The sequence below is a fragment of the Corythoichthys intestinalis genome, chromosome 10 (assembly GCF_030265065.1).
Source record: "Corythoichthys intestinalis isolate RoL2023-P3 chromosome 10, ASM3026506v1, whole genome shotgun sequence".
Classification (NCBI taxonomy): domain Eukaryota; kingdom Metazoa; phylum Chordata; class Actinopteri; order Syngnathiformes; family Syngnathidae; genus Corythoichthys; species Corythoichthys intestinalis.
Window position 1 is genome coordinate 20,121,601 of NC_080404.1, and position 18,977 is coordinate 20,140,577.

General features: G+C 39.7%; 2 protein-coding genes across 9 annotated transcripts in view; one reads left to right on the forward strand and one right to left on the reverse strand.

Moving 5' to 3' along the window:
* fhip2a (FHF complex subunit HOOK interacting protein 2) overlaps positions 1-6,187 on the reverse strand; it is a 39,240-nt gene extending 33,053 nt beyond the window's left edge. Inside the window, exons 1-3 of one of the 2 annotated variants that reach the window (XM_057848333.1) lie at positions 6,042-6,187; positions 5,000-5,154; positions 93-171 (exon numbers count right to left, since the gene is read on the reverse strand). In XM_057848333.1, the coding sequence (XP_057704316.1) occupies positions 93-171; positions 5,000-5,154; positions 6,042-6,048 (241 nt within the window). In that variant the 5' untranslated portion in view covers positions 6,049-6,187. Of the gene's footprint in view, positions 1-92; positions 172-4,999; positions 5,155-5,286; positions 5,436-6,041 lie in introns of those variants that run through there. The other variant, XM_057848332.1, reaches the window with a different exon arrangement.
* LOC130922993 (actin-binding LIM protein 1-like) overlaps positions 5,886-18,977 on the forward strand; it is a 188,646-nt gene continuing 175,554 nt past the window's right edge. For 6 of the 7 annotated variants that reach the window (XR_009064639.1, XR_009064638.1, XR_009064640.1 and 3 more), the window contains exon 1: positions 16,785-16,928. Coding sequence is in view for 4 of the 7 variants with exons in the window: in XM_057848335.1 (XP_057704318.1) it covers positions 16,859-16,928 (70 nt within the window). In the remaining 3 variants the exon portion in view is untranslated. Of the gene's footprint in view, positions 6,060-16,784; positions 16,929-18,977 lie in introns of those variants that run through there. The other variant, XM_057848337.1, reaches the window with a different exon arrangement.

The window sequence follows — 18,977 nt, forward strand, 5'->3', positions numbered from 1 at the left end:
TGCAGTGTGTGAAAGTAAGTGTTAAGAAATGTGCATGAATTGTGAATAGGTTACTATACTGAGTCTATAATACCATCTAAAAGAAATCTTACCTGATGTTTCAATGTAATAATGTGTAATGGCCTTCCAGTGATAGACAAAGTCCTCCTGCAGTGGTAGCGATGGAGCGAGCTGAAAAATATACAAAGCAATCAGTTTTGACAGCCAATGATTTAAATACGGAGTTTTGTATAGAGAATTTTCCGGGGTACTTCCGCATTTCTGCTTGCGACTTCCGTTTTACACTTTCTCTAATCAAAACAACAGTGTAGCTGGAGTGGCATCACTCATCAAAATCTCTCAAAAAAAGACCATTTGGAAATGCCACCTCCATCTGCCATCATCATGACATGGGAGAACAACATGAAGAAATGGCTGAGAGTCGCCACAACCAAAATTGTTTCGGATTTTATTGATTTAATGGCAGTGGATGGAAATGCAAACAGGGACCTGAAAAGCTCCGAAGCATCCAGTTGAAAGTATTCTTATATATTGATATGGGAATTTTATGTTAAGGAAGGCAGACGTGGAACCAAGACAGTGCCACCCCAAACCAATAACAGGTACAATTTTGTTCAGTTTGACTACATTTCTGTGTGTTGAGTCACTGCTGAGCCATCATTAGCTTTGCAATATCTTCAACGATAAAGAAATGGAAAACAAACACTCATCTACTGCAAGTTATACACTGGCATTTTACCCTAAATGCATAAATTAAAGTGTTACATGTTTTTTGTTCATTTGTTTACAGGTAGAAAACGCTGTTAGGCAAGGGAAGACAACTTGATGTGCCTCACAACAACACTTACGTTGATGGATCGATCTATTCTCCACCTTCGTGAATATTTTTCTAATATTTTTATAAATTGTGATTTATTGACCTGTTTTGCACATGTGCCAATTGTTTTAAATAAAACAAGAAATGGAATCATACGGTCCAAAAGTTTTATTGCGATATCTGCAAACAACAAAGTGATGAGAACAAACATGCAATCTTTTAGGTGGACCCTTTAGCAATAGAGCACATCCTTAACTTATCGTCTGCTCGATTTAAGACGTATGGCAAGGTAGATCTAAACTGGCGATTAGACGCTGACGCTGTTCAAAACATTCTAAGGCTGCAGCTATCGATTATTTTAGTGGTCGATTAATCGATGAACTAGTTAGATCGAATAATCGAGTAATCAGATAAGAAACAAAAAAAATTAAAATACCTGAGCTGAGCCTGAAACGGTATGAAAAAATAAATAAATGAGGATCTAAGTGCAACAAAAGAATAAATGGCTAGCTTAGATGCTATAATATGCTAAAATATTTTTTTATACAATGCTCTTAAAGTGTTCAAACACATATTCCCACAAAAACGGCTAAATGTACCTATAAACTAAATTCCGAATGCATTAAAAAAAACATTAGCCCAAACAAAAACTTAGCTTTTGTTGGTCTTAACAGGGAGCAGCTGGATTCAGCCATGTAAAATGAGTTTTATCATATTCACAGTTGCCACTAGAGGGCAGTCTATCCATCCAAATCAATAAAACTAAAAGCAAACACTTTCAAAACAAACCACAACGACGCCACTTTAATTAAACGATTACTCGAAGCAGCAAAATTTAATTTGAATCTTTTTTTCTAATCACATTACTCGAGTTGATCGATTAACTGTTGCAGCACTAGAACATTCCACTTCCAAGCATGTATATAGGCGATTCCAGGAGTTCACACAACCAAGCACAGCACAGAAGGTCCCAGAGTCTCATCTACGTCGTGCTGAATCCATTTTTGGAGATTCCGTGGTTTCCTCTGGTTTGATTTGGCAGTTTAAAACGTTGTCTAGTCATACCTGTCAAGTTGTACGGTTTCGGCGTAATTTGTACAAGTGAGCACTGATTTTTAAATGTGTACGCTGTACGTTCAAAATCTATATTTTTCGTTAATTCCTTTTTTTTTCTCCGTTCGCATTTTGTCACCATTTCGGCAACGAGACAATGTGCGTTACTACGTTGGTTGAATGACGCGAGAAAAGTCAGAGACACGGCGAGAGAAGAGTGTTTGTTGTGACGCTGTAGCAAATGCGATGCTAGGCTAGATGGCTCCAATATTTCCTGACTGTAGCCGACAGTCTACAATCTACGCCCAGATATCACATGCATATAGAACTACATGCGAAATGACAGACACGGCGGCGTGAGTAAAAAGCCATCTTAAAACAGTAGACTCCTCAGAAAGGCTTTGTTGTAGTGAACCTTCCTAGCGAACCTAAGTAACTTTTTATCCAAAATACTCCTAAATCGGCAAAATCTTGACTTGAATCTATCTTTAGATCATTAAATAGCTTTAAAACGTTCACATTTCTAAAGTAGACAGAAGTACTGGTGCACGATAATTATTGGTCCGATAATTATCGGTCCGATAATAGGAATTATGACGTCATCCCAATAAATCCAATAACATAATTAATAGGACCGATAATACAGTATGAACTGTGCTCGCTGGCTGGGAAATCAGTTGACCATTTGCGGGGCATTGCTGCCACCTGCCAGTCAGAATAATTCGCTGCATCTATAATTTGGCCCACAAACTCATTCACTTTACACAATGCTGTATCTAGCGTTAGCATTGACAATCGTGAATGCTTTCTGTTACTTACGTTTCCACCTCGGAAATATATGTCTGTAAGTATTTATGTTTACTATAACATATGGATGTGCAATATATGTTTACTTCGGTGGTGAAGGGTCATATGTACAGAACTTCTTAAGTTGTTGCGTTATAGAAGCCAGCCAATGCTTAAGGCTAGTAGCTCAAGCTAGTGTGCTATGCTATACATACATATAATAGTTGTCGTGTAATGTTAGTCCTGTCAGCATGCTAGGTAGGATTTTATACTATGCAGAGAATAAACCTCATACTTTATTGAATATGGGTTCACTCACTGCCGTTTATATTGATTATTATAAGGCAAGCCATTAATCCTTTTTGTTGTACCATATTTTTGTTATGAGGAATGAGTAATAAACATTACTATATAATGTTTACAGTGTTAGTTATAAGTTAGTAAGTTATTGAGAGGCCTTTTGGTTATTGTTGATAGGCTTGCTGTCCTAACCTGTCTCCCAGGTTAAGAAAGTTGTTTCATGGACCAAGACCACAACAGTATCCTGTAGCACCAAATATTTTTATCTGATGACAAAGCACAATACCTGTTGGGTTTATGTTTTAGTTCAGTGCTCATTGTTCAGGGAACACATCTTCAATTATATTGACTAACTGATTGTGATAGACTCAAATTATATTTATTTGAAAAAAATAAATATTGGCACTTTATTTGAAGTCAAGACTGTTCTTGTCTTTGTTTTGTTCATTATAATAATGTTCACAATTTATTGTAATTATACATTTATTATCGTTATCGATATCGGTATCGGTTTTGAGGAGCAGGAAGTTATCGATATCGGTTTCAAAAAATGGATATCGTGCATCCCTAGACAGAAGGGAACTAATGCAAAAACGGGAGCAATTTTAACAACTTTAACAGTTGATTCACAACATTGCATGACTTCCAAACATAGCAAAGGTTACTATGTTTTTTTTCTTTACTTTTTTTTTTCCAGGTAACTGAAAAAAAAAATAACTGAATGACTTTTTCATTGAGGTAACTGAGTCACTAACTCGATTACTTTTTGGGAGAAAGAATTTGTAACTGTAGTTAATTACTTTTTAAAAGTAAGATTAACAACATTGGTCATAAAGATGAAGTCTGCAGAATGAAAAGTGACAAGTTTCTGCCAATTTGTTGCCGAACAAAATTTGCCCGCAACTATTGCTGATCACTTCTCAGAATTAGCAAAAGAAATGTTCCCTGACTCAAAGATTGCATCGGTAAGTTAATTTTATCAATTGACCTTTTTAATTTATAATTGGACACACTAACGAACTACCTTCAAGTCAAACTGACTTGTGGGCTAAGTGCAGCCATCAAGACATGACAGAAAATTGCCAAAAGTGCTACATACAATTATAATAGAAGTCACTGTTAAATTTTAGTGATCGTGATGTAGCTGAAGATATTGATTGTTCTTTGATTGAACCAGGTTTTATGTTACAATATTACCGATAAATTCATATTATTTTAAAAATTGAGTTTTATTTTTGTTTCATATTGCACGCTATATACAATGTTGTAAGATTAGTCACCAATTTGTGAGGGCATAAGTCACTATTTGTAAAATAGATTGCCAACGGCCTCGGGTTGACAGGTATGTCTATTTCAACCGCAATTCATGGTGTTCTGTCTACCGGAAGTCCGTAGCAGAAAATGTCAAAGATGGCACCAACCAATTTTAGCTCTGGAAACTTGTCTATATCTTTATTAATAAATATATACTCTAGGTAACCTTCATTCATCATCCATACCACTAATCCTCACTGCACAAAGGTAATCTATCACCATTAATTCTAAAACTGCTTTCTCGTGTTTGTCTACATAGCACACTTGTTACAGTATACCTCGAAAACACTTGCCGCCCCCCTGAAAACAACACGTCATTGAACCCTCAGAATCTTTGTTTGCGTAATGGCAAACTTGTGTTACACTATTGCAACACCTCCAACTTAAAAAACCCAAATTCGCTAACTAGCAGCTAAAATTAGCGGCTAACTAGCCCCGTTTGCCAAGCACCAGTAAACAAAAACAGCTGTGTTTCATTGGGACGAGGGTGGTTGAGGATTTGCAACATGTTTCGAGTATTTAAACCAACTTTACAAAATGTATATTTGGTTTACATTTACCACGTAAACTTGCGGAAGTAAACGTGTGTTATCGTATGCTAGTTCGTTAGCTATCTGGTTAGCATTGCTAACGTTATGATACAGACGGTCATGGTTGTCGAATACAGGTTAAATATATGATTTGAAAAACACAATAATGATTTTATCCGTGCGCTTGCTCAAAACTCACCGCTTCTACTGCGTGCTGGAGAATTGACGTAAATTTGGAGAACATTTTGTTCTTGGATTGGACAATTTTCTCCCGAGAAGACCTAGAGAATTCCTCTATCTTCTTCTTCCTGTTGTTGCCGCCTCGATCCAGATTGGAACTTTCGTATAACGACCCTTGAAACGAGAGAATCCGTGTGAGTAATAAAACAGTAAAACGTGTCTGGCCGCGATACGTCGCAGGCCATAAGCACGGTGGCTGTAAACAACAAGACGTCTGGCAAGTAAAGGAGAACCGAGCGAGCTCACTTTGGACACGGTGGCACTTGCAGTATCAGCAGCACCATTTCTGTCCAGCAGGCCCCGCTACATTACAACAAACCCTGTCTTCATGTTGACGATGGGCAATGCATACAAATGGGACGGGGAAGTCTTCGTTGTACACTATTCTCCATTCGGAGCTAAATTTACGATTAAGGTTGCGCGCGATGACGTTCTCACGTCAACATTGTAGTCTTGAGATGTAAGAATTCTATATTAAAATACACTTAGCATTTTTGCGAAACCATTACAACACTGATCCTCTTGAGATTTTTGTGGAAATTAAAAACACGTGATAGATTGAACTGGAGAAAATAAAAGTAATGTAAAGATTTCAGTCAAATTAAAACAAGACGACCACATTAATTACATCAAAGTGCTTGCTTACGCCAGTGCTCACAATGTCAATACTTCTCAGGCTGATTTAACGATTGCAATGACCCTCAACTAAAAAGAACTGATTAACAATTCAATACATCATGATTAGTTTGAATAAAGAGGAAAACTTAAGAAACAAAAGGATGCTGCCTTTTCCCGGACACGCCCTGCTGCCAGGACGTGCCATCTTCATCGTCTAGTCCACTAAATAGCAGACACGGTTCCCCATGCGTGCAAATAATGCAGAGAATGTCCGTCGAAAAGTTCAAGTTCAGATAAAAATTTGCCGATCGAGTCATGCCCTATTTGTGACTGACCCCGGCTCGCATTCTGTTCATCTCTGCAGAGAAAGATAGTCTACCTACCCGGCATGTCTGCTAAAGGTGAGTGCCTGTTGTCGCAGGAGCTTTCACACGAGTTGATGCGTAGGTAAAATGTTGCTTCATTTTGGGTAAGAGAGGGTTTCAAGGACGAATCTATTAGAGGAGAACCCCATTGTCGTCTATCAGGGGAGCGATACACCGACTGTGTAAGTAAGTAGGTTATTCCGACGCAGCTGGAATAACCTCACTGCTGCATCCTAGAATTTCTAAAACGATGTGTCCTCCTTGTAATCTTATGCCTAAAATAGACCAGACATGTAAAAATCATCACTTGTAAAATTCTACTAATTTGCTCTTCTTGTCATGATATTGTCCATGGATGGTGAATCACTGCATACTAGTATTGTACTTCCAGCTGCCTTAGCAAAAACTGTGATCGATCAATGTATGTTATGCAGGAATATATTTGGCTTGAATCTGTCATACTGATAAAAAGAAAATTAGGATAAGTTAAGTAGGGTGTTTTGGTACAGTGAGTTGCTCTCATACGAATGCAGGTGGTTGAGTGGAGCAGCTGTGCCTCAACCTTGTTGAGTGAGTCATGGTTAGGATTATGTACTCATAACTGACTCGTAGTGATGAATTGATACCTTTGAGAATAAATATTAAACCCACAGACCTTTAGTAATTCACTATAATCATTTTGGTCTAAGGGGCATGTATTTAATTCCCACTCAATAACTGAATGAGTGTTAATCAAGGGCGTGGGTTTGCATAGGGATGGCAAGGACAAAACACTACCAACTTTTCAGGATGCTCAAATTGTTCCTACCAACTTTAAAGCAACGTTATTTGCGTTATATAATGACTTCAGTTATATAAGTAATTTACACTGTCTTCCCATATGTTTTAATTATTGTAATTGACCCAACCATTATTAAGTGAATTATTTTCATTATGTTCAGACTTACATATGCCTCTTTTCACCTGCTGAATGTGCTGGTCCAAACGCACATTTGATTGGCTGATGATTTGACCCACCCAATACACACACATTATATATTAGAGATATTAGGGATATTAAAAGTTTTTTTTCAGCAAACAGCAGCCACTTTGAGAAATGTAAAAAGATGTCAATGTTGTGGAAGTGGGGAACACACCACAAATTTTGCTACTGAAAGTCCGACCTGCATCAGAGTTAGCATAACATTAAACTGTGTGAACTTGCTAATCTGCGAAACTCGAGTAGGAAGCTGCTTAGAGAGAAGTGTCCACCTGTATATGTTTTCTACTGTTAACGTTAAATTAACTGTTAGAAATTTAGTTAACCGAGGTTTTCCCCCATCTCCCCAATTTGACTTTTTTTTTTTTAAATTTATGTGGTCTTAAAGCAGTTTACAAGGGAACTTTCATTTTTTTGTTGAGTTTGGGTGTGCTTGTGGACAAAAGCAGTAGTGTTTTACCTGAAGGACAGCTTTATTTTTATTTATTTTTTGTCATTCCCTGACAAATAAGTTTTTTCAGTTATATTTAATTTTTTTATTTAGACAGTGTTGTATGATTTTAAAACAAGTGTTTATTTTTATAAATTCCTGGATCGTTAAGAGATTATTAACAAGCTTGTATTCATTGTGTATGTTAGTATAATTTAAGCTATGCTCAAATAGTGTAATTTAAATTTGCTCATAAAATCCGGACATTTTTTCTGGAAGTTTTCAAAATGTTTCTTTAGTAGTTTTTGAAAACAAAGGTTTGATTTGAACTGTGTAGGCTGAACCAATACACATAAAAGTTAGTATAAGTCAGTACAGATTTATTTTGCATTGCTCATTATGAATGTCCCATCCCCAGCAAAAAGTGTAAATGCAGGTTATGCCATTTCGTCCTTACCAATGTTGACACCAAACCTATGTCCTTTGTGTTAATAGTGTGTCTATGTGTTTGCTCAGTGATTGACTGATGACCAGTCAAATGGACTCTCAGTTGGAATTGGCTCCATCTTCCTTTGACCCATAATAGAGTAAGCAGTATAAGAAACAAGAGGATCGATAGTAGTAAAATAAATAGAGTAAAATAATGATGTGCCTTTGCAAAATACAGGTAGTCCCCGGGTTACGAACGAGTCCCGTTCCTACGCTTGCAACGTAACCCGAATTTCCACGTAAATCAGTACTATTAACCCTACAAGTACCCTTAAATTACGGTGACCAAACGTCCTCTTTTGCCCGGACAAGTCCTACTTTCACGCAGTATCCTCGTTGTCCGGGCGGGTTTTATAAATTCATAAAAATGTCCGGTTTTTATGATTTTTTTTTACGGGACCAACTTGAAGAGAATTCCTCCGGCCGCTAGGGGGCAGCGCTTGCCCGCGTTGACGTCGCTCCTACTAGTAGGGGCGGGAGAAGGAGTAGATCGTCTTCTTTTTTGTTGGCAGTTCACCCTTTGTTTATGGGGAATTACCACCATCTACTGACGGTTTGGCGAGAGCTCAGACTACAGTAAGGAGTTCAATAAGAAGTTCTAAAAGACGTGGCTCCATACACCTTTCTGTAAGTTTCTCCTGTTAATGTCGATCACGTGTCTTCTGTTGTACATAGGGTTATATGTGTACACAGAGATGCAGTATATTGTATGAGTCTTGTAATTCTTCTGCGTTAGTTAGTGGTTGAATGCTAGTATAGCTAAATAGCTGTGTTGCTTATGAGTTTTTTTTACGATAAATACGTATATAATGGCAACTGTTGACTTCTGTCGGAGATTTGTACTGGTGTAATCTGTAAAATCCCGTTTGTTGTCGCATCTTTGCGCTGCCGATGGTAGTAAACTTTTATAGCAAAGTCTGATTTTGCCTCGGCTCCCGTATTCGCTAATAGAGTAGCAATCAGTGAGCTCAGCTGCGCTAGGCATTATGGGCAATGCAGTTTTGAATTTGAACTGCTGCGTTTGGAAACATGCTGGTTGAATCGCTTGTCAGTTTATTTCAGTTATTGATTGCGTACAATTTGGAACATTGTATGAGAATAAAAATTGAGTGAGAATAACATTTTGTCAATGACAATTGTCGTGATCGTAATTTTAAAAAATGTTGAGTTGGCACATAGCCAACTGTGTGTGTGTATTAACTGGACTACATTTCCATGAGTCTGCATTATATTATTTTTTTTTAATAATTATTATTCTTTTTTTTTTATTTTTTATTTTTTATTGTTTGATTTTTTTTTTTTTTTTTGGAAGAATAAAGCCTGTTGAGTAAAAAAAAGTGGGAGATATACGCATCTTTGAGTGATCTTCGAGTAAAATTCAAGTATCTCAAGGCCGGGCTGAGTGTCCTCTTTTTTGGAAATCAAAATATGGTCACCCTACCTAAAATACCCCCCAATCTCAAAACCTTCCTCGCCAAGACGTTGGAGTCCTAGCCAAGGGCGTAGGTTTGCATAGGGACGGTAGGGACATAACACTACCAACTTTTCAGAATACTCAAATTGTCCCCACCAACTTGTAAGCAACCTTATTTGCATTAAATAATGAGTTCAGGTTGTTTGAATTGTTGGAGTCCTTTAAGGTATATAGGTAAGCCTGTCGCAATATGCAATAATTCCATTTATCGCACGATAAATAAAAATGAAGGTGGTAATTTATGCGCTGCGATTTATCACCTCGCGTGCACGTGCATGCGCGCGTGCGGCAGACTTGCTTTTAAAAGTTCGGATTCCTTGTTACCAACTGCGCAAAATGCATCTTCGTTCCAAGTCCGGCAAAAAATAGTGCCGGAGCCAATCGTTCCCATTATATCCTATTGTTCAACGTTTACCGGCCGCGTCAGTGACTGCGGACCATCTCCGGCGCGCCAGTGTTGTTGACATGTGGGCACTCCCGTCAGGAGTGACATTTCACGCGGGGCGGCTATTTTTCGGCACAACGCCGGATATTTACAACGAAGTCCGCCAAAACATTGTTACCGACTTGGCTGCTACGAACAACCTGGCTTTGACAACGGACAGCTGAATGGAAATGATGAACATTACGTGCCAAATTAAGAGCGCTGTGTTTCAAACTTGCCCTGTTTATGAAAGTCGATTGTCATATGCTGGTGTTGTGCAGTAATGAGCAGTCGTGACTTCAGCGGCGTTTGCTAACTTTTTTAATGCGCGCACACACTATATATCATGAAATAGCAAACTAGATGTGCTACGTCCCATGCCATTGGCTACTGTACGTGAGCCCAGAGTGATTATGGGACACGTAGTCCATATACTACATTGATGAATTCTACACTGTCATGACTGAATGGAAGTTAAGACGGCCAAATCAATCCATACCAATGACTATAGATAATGTTGCAAATATTGTTAATTCAGTACGTGACACAGATGGATTCGTATCACAAATAGGATGTCTTGCTCATGTAGTAAACCTAGCTGCTAAGAGAGCTTTAGCAATCAACAGTGTGCCCTCAGTAAGAAGTAAGCACATAAATATTATGCACTAAAATGCATGTTTATATGATGGAAATTTAATTTGTACTCATTAGCAAAAAAAAAAAAAAAAAAAATAATAATAATATATATATATATATATATATATATATATATATATATTTTTTTTTTTTTTTTTTGTCAGAGCATTAAATGTATTGAATCGGATCGAAAATCGTGTCCCCCATATCGAAAATCGTACAGAACCGTGACTTAACAGTATCTTTGCAACCCTATGGAACACCATTCATTTGCCTAAATGCTTAAGTTATTAAGTGCAATTTTTTTTTTTTTTCTTGAAAAACACATTTTATTCTGTGTTTCTGTGCGGTATTAATATTGTTGTCTTTTACTTAAGAGGCATGGTCTATTGTTTTTAGTTGTGATTTCTTAAAAAGTATTTTTGAATTTAAGAGTAAATATTTATCGCGTTTAAATGGGTGTACTTGATCTATTAATATATACTGTATTCTCAGTGTTTAATTGTAAATTGTTTTAAAAAAAAAAAATTGGGGGCGCAATAATACCGCATATCGCAATAATTTATGAGATAAATTATCGCACACTAAAATTTGTTATCGCGACAGGCAGGTAATTTAGATTGTTTTCCTATATGTTGTCAGAATAGAATTGACCTTACCATTATTAAGTGAGGGGGGCAGCGCAGCCCATCCCTCCTACCGCAGCCCAGCAAAGGAGCCCCCCCCCCCCCCCCCCCGGAATCCAGGATGGTCCCCCGGGCCACCCGCGCGCCCATCTACCGACCCTCGGGGATGGCAAGAGGGGATGCACCACCAACCCCGCGCCCGTCCCCAACCCTTCCACCCAACCGGGCCACAAGCCACCGCCGCAGCCCCCCAGCTGACACGGCACGCCACGGGGCCCCCAGTGGCCAACCAAGACCAGGGCAGGGTCCCCCACCGTAGCAAGCAACATCCAGCCAATACACTGCCGCCAAGCCAGCGATCCGTGGCGGAGCACTGGGCGGATACCCAGTTAGAGAAGAGAGGGGAAGGCGGAGGCAGGAGAACGCCGAGGAGCCGCCGTGGGGCGACGCGAGACCGGAGCCCCGACTCCCCCCACTCCCGCGACCAGCAGCCCAGGCAGAGAGGAGGTCACGCCTCGGGAGCCATGCCATAGAAAAACGTGTGGGACCCACCTACCACCCTATTACTGTGGCTGCCAGGTTCCCGGCTGGCAGCCATAACCCAGCACCGTGATGAGATTGTGAGGGGAGGGTAGTGCAATGTATGCATTAAAATAGGAGATCTTGGCTTAGGGCAGTGGGACCACAGCATGGAAATTCAGCCCAGCTGCCCGTCCCACCGCCCTTTGCCAGACAGACTAAGGGGACGGAGGCACAACCCGCCCCAGCCCACCCCCGGGCCAGGAGGGATGCGCGGTATGACACCTGGGGGCACCTCCCCGGTATCCGGTACAAGGAGACGCGGCTCTGGCCGGGCCGTCCCGGGAGGGAACTATGGCCGCCGCACACACCACCCAACTCCCGCCCCACTCCACCCCTCCCTGGCCGGCTGGCGAAGGGCCGCGGTCCCCGACCGGCGCCCGCGCGGCACACCCACCTGCCCGCGAGACCAGCGCGCGCCCGACGGGACCCACGCACGACCAGACGCCATAGATTAAACCCATGGATTGACTAATCTTTGGAGGAAGAAAATTATTTATCACATGCTGCTGGGAGTGTATAAAACGGTTCAGGTTTAAACATGTCCAGTCTTCAGCTGCAGAAGGATGCATACAACTTCCCTGGACACCCCGCATACATCAATTACCTGTAGAGTACCGGAAAATGTTTTCCATTGATGTCTGATGACTAGGGTTGTCAACCGTCCCTTGAAAAACAGAATCGTCCCTTATTCAGAAACAAAAGTACGCATCCCATATTAAACTCACAAGGAACGCACTTTGTCCTGTATTGTCATAAAAATCGAAATTTGAAAATTGTGTCAGCTTTATAGAATGAAGGAATACTGGTATGGTGCGTAACATGTAGACTCTTTACGGGTCCAGCGGGGTGAACCACGGTAACAAAAATGTTTACCTGGTAACAGGTGTAAGATTGAATAAATGAGAGACGATGTTCTTTGGTGGCTGCTCAAACAAGGTCTCTTTATCACTTCTCATATCACATCACATTGAACATGGTTTCAAAAGTAGTCATCTATTGTACTGTACTGTTTTATTGTAATCTTTTGTTCTATGTCTTTTTGTATCTTTGTGTTACCTACTTGGGGACTGTGGATGTAAATTAGCATTTTTTTGCTACAATCTGGCATATTTACATCTTTTTAGATGTTCATCAATATGCAATGTCCCTATTCAATTAAAAAAAATATATAATCACTTTAGGTGTCGTTTCAAATGCACCACTCAAATACAATTGTAAACTAACAATAGCAAATAACACTTGTCAAATAATAATTATTCAATAAACTTGTTTTGTAATTACAAAATTAGTGCCAGTAATATACTGCTTAAATAAATTCCCCCGCCTCTCCCACTTTTATGACCAATTAGCTGACAGTACAATGACAATCCCGCTCATCTCATTTTTCGAGGTACTGTTGCTTGTCATTATGATACCGGAAGATAACATAGAGTGTGGGAGATAAGAAGTTTGAGTGAAGCGTGAGTTAAAAACATGTTCAAAATTAAGATAATTTTATTTTTTGTTCTTCACTGTGTACTTTATTTTCACTATTTGTATTATATTTTTGCGTTCTGTCAATTTCATTGGTATTTCCACATTATATTTGGAGTAATCATTTGCGAAACTGTTATTGCTGAGGGGACTTCGAACGCACCTCAGTTTCTATCAGAATTTATATTTGCACTTTAAATTTTTTTTTTTTTTAAAGACTGCCAAAAACACATGCACACACACAAAAAGGCTGAGGACCTTAAGGGTTAAATTATACAGTTTTAAATTAAGCAGGACAGATGTAAATTTTAATCTAGAATTTTTTTTTGTATTAAAATACATTGCTGATAATTGTTTTCCCCATGTGCTTATATCACTCAAATACAGTATGCAACAAATTAATTCAGTTTTGAATAAATTATTAAATTACAATTATTAATTTAAATTATAAAAACACTTTTACATACAAAATAAATAAAGGGTGACCGTTATCAGGCCAGCCAGCTCTTCCAATGAGGTGTCCCTCTTGTTTTTTTTTTTTCGATAGTTGGCAACCCTACTTAACACACAGGCGGCTGCAAACTATGTTGCTAGCTCATTGCCATTAGATTGGACTGGATTTGTGTCAGGTTGTTATGTTAGATAGATACCCCAGCTTATCCATTTAAAGGTCAGAAGGTCTCCTTGAATTATGTGATGAGCTGCGGCACAGAAAAGATACAATTACTGTGACCTCAAGGTTATTGTGTGACAAGTGTACATGGATTTATATTGTCGTGTTGTTCTTAAGACCACACTATCAGGAATCAAGGCTTGAGACAAAAACTCATCAAGACAAGGCACATTCCTGCAAACTGGAACTCTAATATTAAGCATATGTTCGATTGTTAACAAATTTGATGATTGATATTTTTGTACTTAATAATTTCGTTTAATTGTGCATTATCAGCAGCACCATTTGCAAATAGCGTCGTGTGTAAAATAATTACACTCCTCTCTGTCAAGGCTCTTTTAAATATAAATACAGCTTTGATTTATCCACTTGCACAATGTTTCATGTGTGTCAGCGTATGTCTAACCTGCTGCTGTTGGAGATCGATAGAGCTCAGGGTCCACCGCATGACATACCTGATTAGCCTACTTAAACCACAGGAAGCCAGCAATTATTCATGAACAGTAACCTTGCATTGACCACAGAATGATTTTATTTTTAACTTTGTAGGTCAGCATGATGATGAAACAGTAATAGAAAAACATTCTAATGCTTTTAAATGAGACGATCCAACATTATGCAAGCTTGCTAAGGTTTCCTGCTCTTAGAATTATGTGAAAATCTATATGTGGTTTGATGGTAAATACAATAGCACACGATTGGCAAGAAGTTAAATTCTTAAGAGCGGGAGCATAGTGATGGGCCTCCATTTCTGATTATCTGACATCCCTTCAAGAGGTCAGTGTACAAGTCATTACTGTACTCTAGCAATCTCTTGGTATCAGTACAAGGCCAGTGGCTTTTACCTTGGCAGTGTTTTCCTTCCATTAGTAACCCAATAAAAGTACAATAATCCCCTGTGGGCCCGCTTCTCTATCAGGGTCATCATATTTCTACTGCACTAATGTATTTCTGCCATATTTTTATTTTTATAGAAAATGTATTTCTTTTTCTTCATGAAACCATCATCACTGAATACTCAGAGGTGAAGGTGTCTTGAAACATAAACAATTGTACTGTACAATCATTCAAAACCTATTTCAACAATGTAATTTTTAATCATTATACTGTATATGTGTCATATTACCAGCCAAATATGTTTTTGCAAACCATTTGGTTTGGCTGTTCATCTGTGGATAGGTTTATTATTCATGTTAGTCTTTCGGATCAGTTCCATCACGGATCTTCAACTCAGCAGAATTCTCACATTCACTATGCAAGCCAATGTTTTTCATTCCATTTCAATTTTTGCCTCTACTGGGCTGTATAATGTTGACATGTCATATTTGATTTCATGTAACATCAACAGTCCTCTGGGCTGTGAATTGCAGATTTGAACTGCTTTTTATTGTTGGTTCATGCATACTTGAACTCTGTCACGTGCCCAAGGGGATACAGTTGGAAGAGCTGAAAACAAGACCATTCAATGGAAAACCATATTAAACACTTTGGATAGCAGATACCAGACAATTGGACTCGCGTTACCGGGACTTAGGCTCGACTCGAGTCGCAAATTTAACGACTTGCAACTCAACTCGAACTTGACAATGGTGCAGGCCTTGACTAACTTGTGACTCGACTCGACAACGTTTTGACTTGACACGATCAGATATGTGCCGATTAATGATTTCAAGGTATACCGTGGTATGAAAATGTCACAATTTCAAAACTGAAAAAAATTTCCGTCAAATCGTCCTTACGGTATTAGCTATTTTTTATGTCGCAAAATGCAGGGAGAAAATTCCTCGCTTACAGCTGCAAGGCTCAACCCTCCCCCACCGGTTGTTGCTCTGTGTCAGTGAGTCAGCTGTGCTACATGGTGGCTGGAGGAGGTGAAACTCCTGAAATTTTACCCCATTGAAGATAACGAAATCGCCGGTATGGGAATACTTTGGCTACAGAAAAGTTACAGACAGCCGCGGCTTAGAGGAGGGCCAACCGACATGTAAACCATGTCATGAACATTTCCCACCAGCAACGAGAGTTAACTCCAGCGTGTTTAGCGGTGGTAAAACGTGATGTTTTTTTCTCTCTGGCAACTGCTGGTTGAGGAAGAGAGAGTGTGTATAATGTAAGCATGATACGGGTCATACACACATGCTTTTTATGGAAAATAATTCGGTTATTTTTGTTATGACGGTAATAATGTTGAGCTGTGGGCGTGGGTTTAAGCTCACCTAAAGAACTGCATTCATTTTGAATTTATTTAGAATATTTCAGTTATTTTTTGTTATTTTTTCAGTTATCTTAATTTAACATTATACTTATGTTCCAATTTGCAATTTGTTTTGAAAAATAAAAATCCTGTTCACATGCCTGGACACGACTTGTCTTTACAACCTTGTGACTCTGCTCGACTCGACATTACCTTATGACTCGACTCGACATAACCCCATGACTCGACTTGACTTGACTTGCCCACAATAGGTAAGACTCGGGACTTGTGACTCGGATAACAGTGACTTGTGCAATTGTCTGTCGTTTGCCACAACACTTCTAGTTTGAAATTAATAAAATTTGGGAAAAGATTTACTTTTTTTGTCCTCTTAAAGAAGATTAAAACTTTTTTTAATTTTCCAAGCATGCATTTTACACATTTTAACTGATACATGCAGGTTAGCCTCCCAATACTCTGTTGTAATATCCACCAAGAGCTTCCTGGTACCTGCACCAAATACACATTTCTTGGGAGGGTTTCCTGCACACTCTATTGCACTTAATGTGACGATCAATGATGGATTAAAAAGAAGGCTTTGTCTTGCTGTAACACAATCCGCTGCCTCCTCCATATGGGACCATTGCAGAAAGGGCTGCACGCATCCCTTTGCATCAGCACTTTTCTCACTTTGTGTGCGTTGCATGAGGGGGCTCATGAACGCGCGTGTGCAAGTGTCCTGGCAAAAGCATGAATAATTCATGAGCAGGGAAGGAGTGAACGCTGAGCTGGACGGGACAGCGTTTGTGTGCGATTGTCTGTCTGTGTGTTGAGATTGGGGAGAAGAACATAGTGATGCAAGAGCAGGGCTACGATGGGCTGTGCAACTACGCCCAAAAAATCACCTCCTGCTTCGGACTGGATGGTAAGCAGAACAGAAAAGGATGATGTTTTTGCAAGGGAAGGTTGGGACTGTCTGATGAGGTTGTCTTTTGTATGTTCAGAAACAGCAGAGTTTCATTCTGAGCATGCATGTGCTTATGTGTGAGCATGTGGGACGATGTGGCGTAGCTACATTTGGGGAATGGATGACAGTTGGAGGGCAGTGCCTCACTGCAGCAGAGCAGCATGCCCTGAGCTAGGTTCCGATAAAGAATCAGATGCTAATCCCTTGAAGCCTTAATGCATTATTGACAATGTATTTGATATTTAAGTTAGTAAATTGAAAAATTGGTTGGTTTAATAGTTCTCAACTCAGCCAGCAGAACAGCTACAAATTCTGCTAGTTCTTATTGTAAAGACTAATGAATATTATTCTATATATATATTGCATGGGTGCGTGTCAGATGGCATCAGCAACGTTGATAACTCTCAGCCATGCGGGGTTCCTCTGGATAAAACAAAGAGGAAGTTTTACTTTGCTATAAACTTCCAAGAACACAGTCAGGTTCATTATGTCTTATTTCCCTAGTTTGTTATTATTGTCCCTGAGCATCAACTATCTTTTTATCTCCCAGTTAGGGGACACATCAATGATTTAATTTAGCAAATAATGAGCTAAAAGCGCACAGCAAATCTCAGTCTTATGCGCAAGGTCAAATGTTGCTTCATGCAGTATTTTCAACAGATGAAAAGAAGCCACGGATGAAGTTCCAGTATCGCTTCTGAAGGATCATGGTCAAGATTATCTATGTTTATACAAGTTTCTGACCCTTTCATGAGTCAATCTGTCACGAAGGTCTTGGATTATTATTATTATGTTGCACCATCTTTATCTATCCATTTGGACTTACTTTGTATGATTTCTCCAGCACTAGTTTAACTAACTAACTTGGTCATGGTACGTCACCTCTTGGCATTGGTGCTTTTAATGTTTTAAAAGTGTCCCATAAGCCCAGATAGGGTTTTAGTTTTTGGCAGATGTGTGAGAAAGGACCCATTAGATGGCAAGTGTCCCAGAGTACACTGAGCAAACCTGATGTGGGAACTACCTAACCCCACCCATAAGATAATCATGGGCTCAACGTCAGCCATAAGCAGCTTAAGGCTCCAGTCTGGTTGGACTGAAGACACTCATAAACTTCTTTACCAGTGGTTGACTAGGCTCTACCTGCAATAGTGGGTCTCGTCTTACCTGATGTTTGACTCCCCCTGTGCAAGGTGGGCAGCTTTTTGCTTTTTCCATAGATTTTACCAAATTGGATCTTGCAGGATTTTATGGCGTTGGAGTTCATCCTTACTTCGGATTCAGACCTGTTTAAGCGCCACTCTTTCCTCATGTCGAAAGACTGCCTTTTAGAGGGGAAGAGGGCCTGACCCCTGGACACTGGCTGACCTCTACCTGGAGTGCTTCACCTGCCTATGTGGCACGGTCGAGGGGGATCAAACCGTCATGCCCACTCTGCCCAACATCAACAGCCTCGGGAGGCTATGCAGCTCCAATCGCAGCCACACCATAGACCATGTGCGGGTGAAACGTAAGACCTCCATCAAGCGCATGTCTATCATTGAGGACGGCCACGTGGCCGAAGTCCTGTACCTGATCCCAAAACAGTACATGGAACAGCTGCCCTACCTCAACCCAAATGACTACTACCTAAGTGAGAGGCTGCATGATGTTGCTTCAGGTAGGATGATGGAACAAATTAAACGTGTTCATCTGCCAGAAATAATGTCACACATCATAGTCAACTACTAGAGTAATGATATTGAGTTAAAACCGATAACAGATACCTGGCAATGTTTGTTTTTCTAGTTGTCTAGCTTTATCCTCTCTACTTTATAGGTCCCCCAAAGCAGTAGTTGGGTTTGTTGCTCACAGGTGACAACATTTTAATTGGCTGCTCAATTAGGACATGTGTGTGCATAAAATGTACTGTGCTGCGCAAGTGTTACTGCAACTGATGAAAGCCAGCCAGTAAGTTAATCACCTGGAGTTACATAATATGCTCCCATAGCGTACGGCAAGACCTGA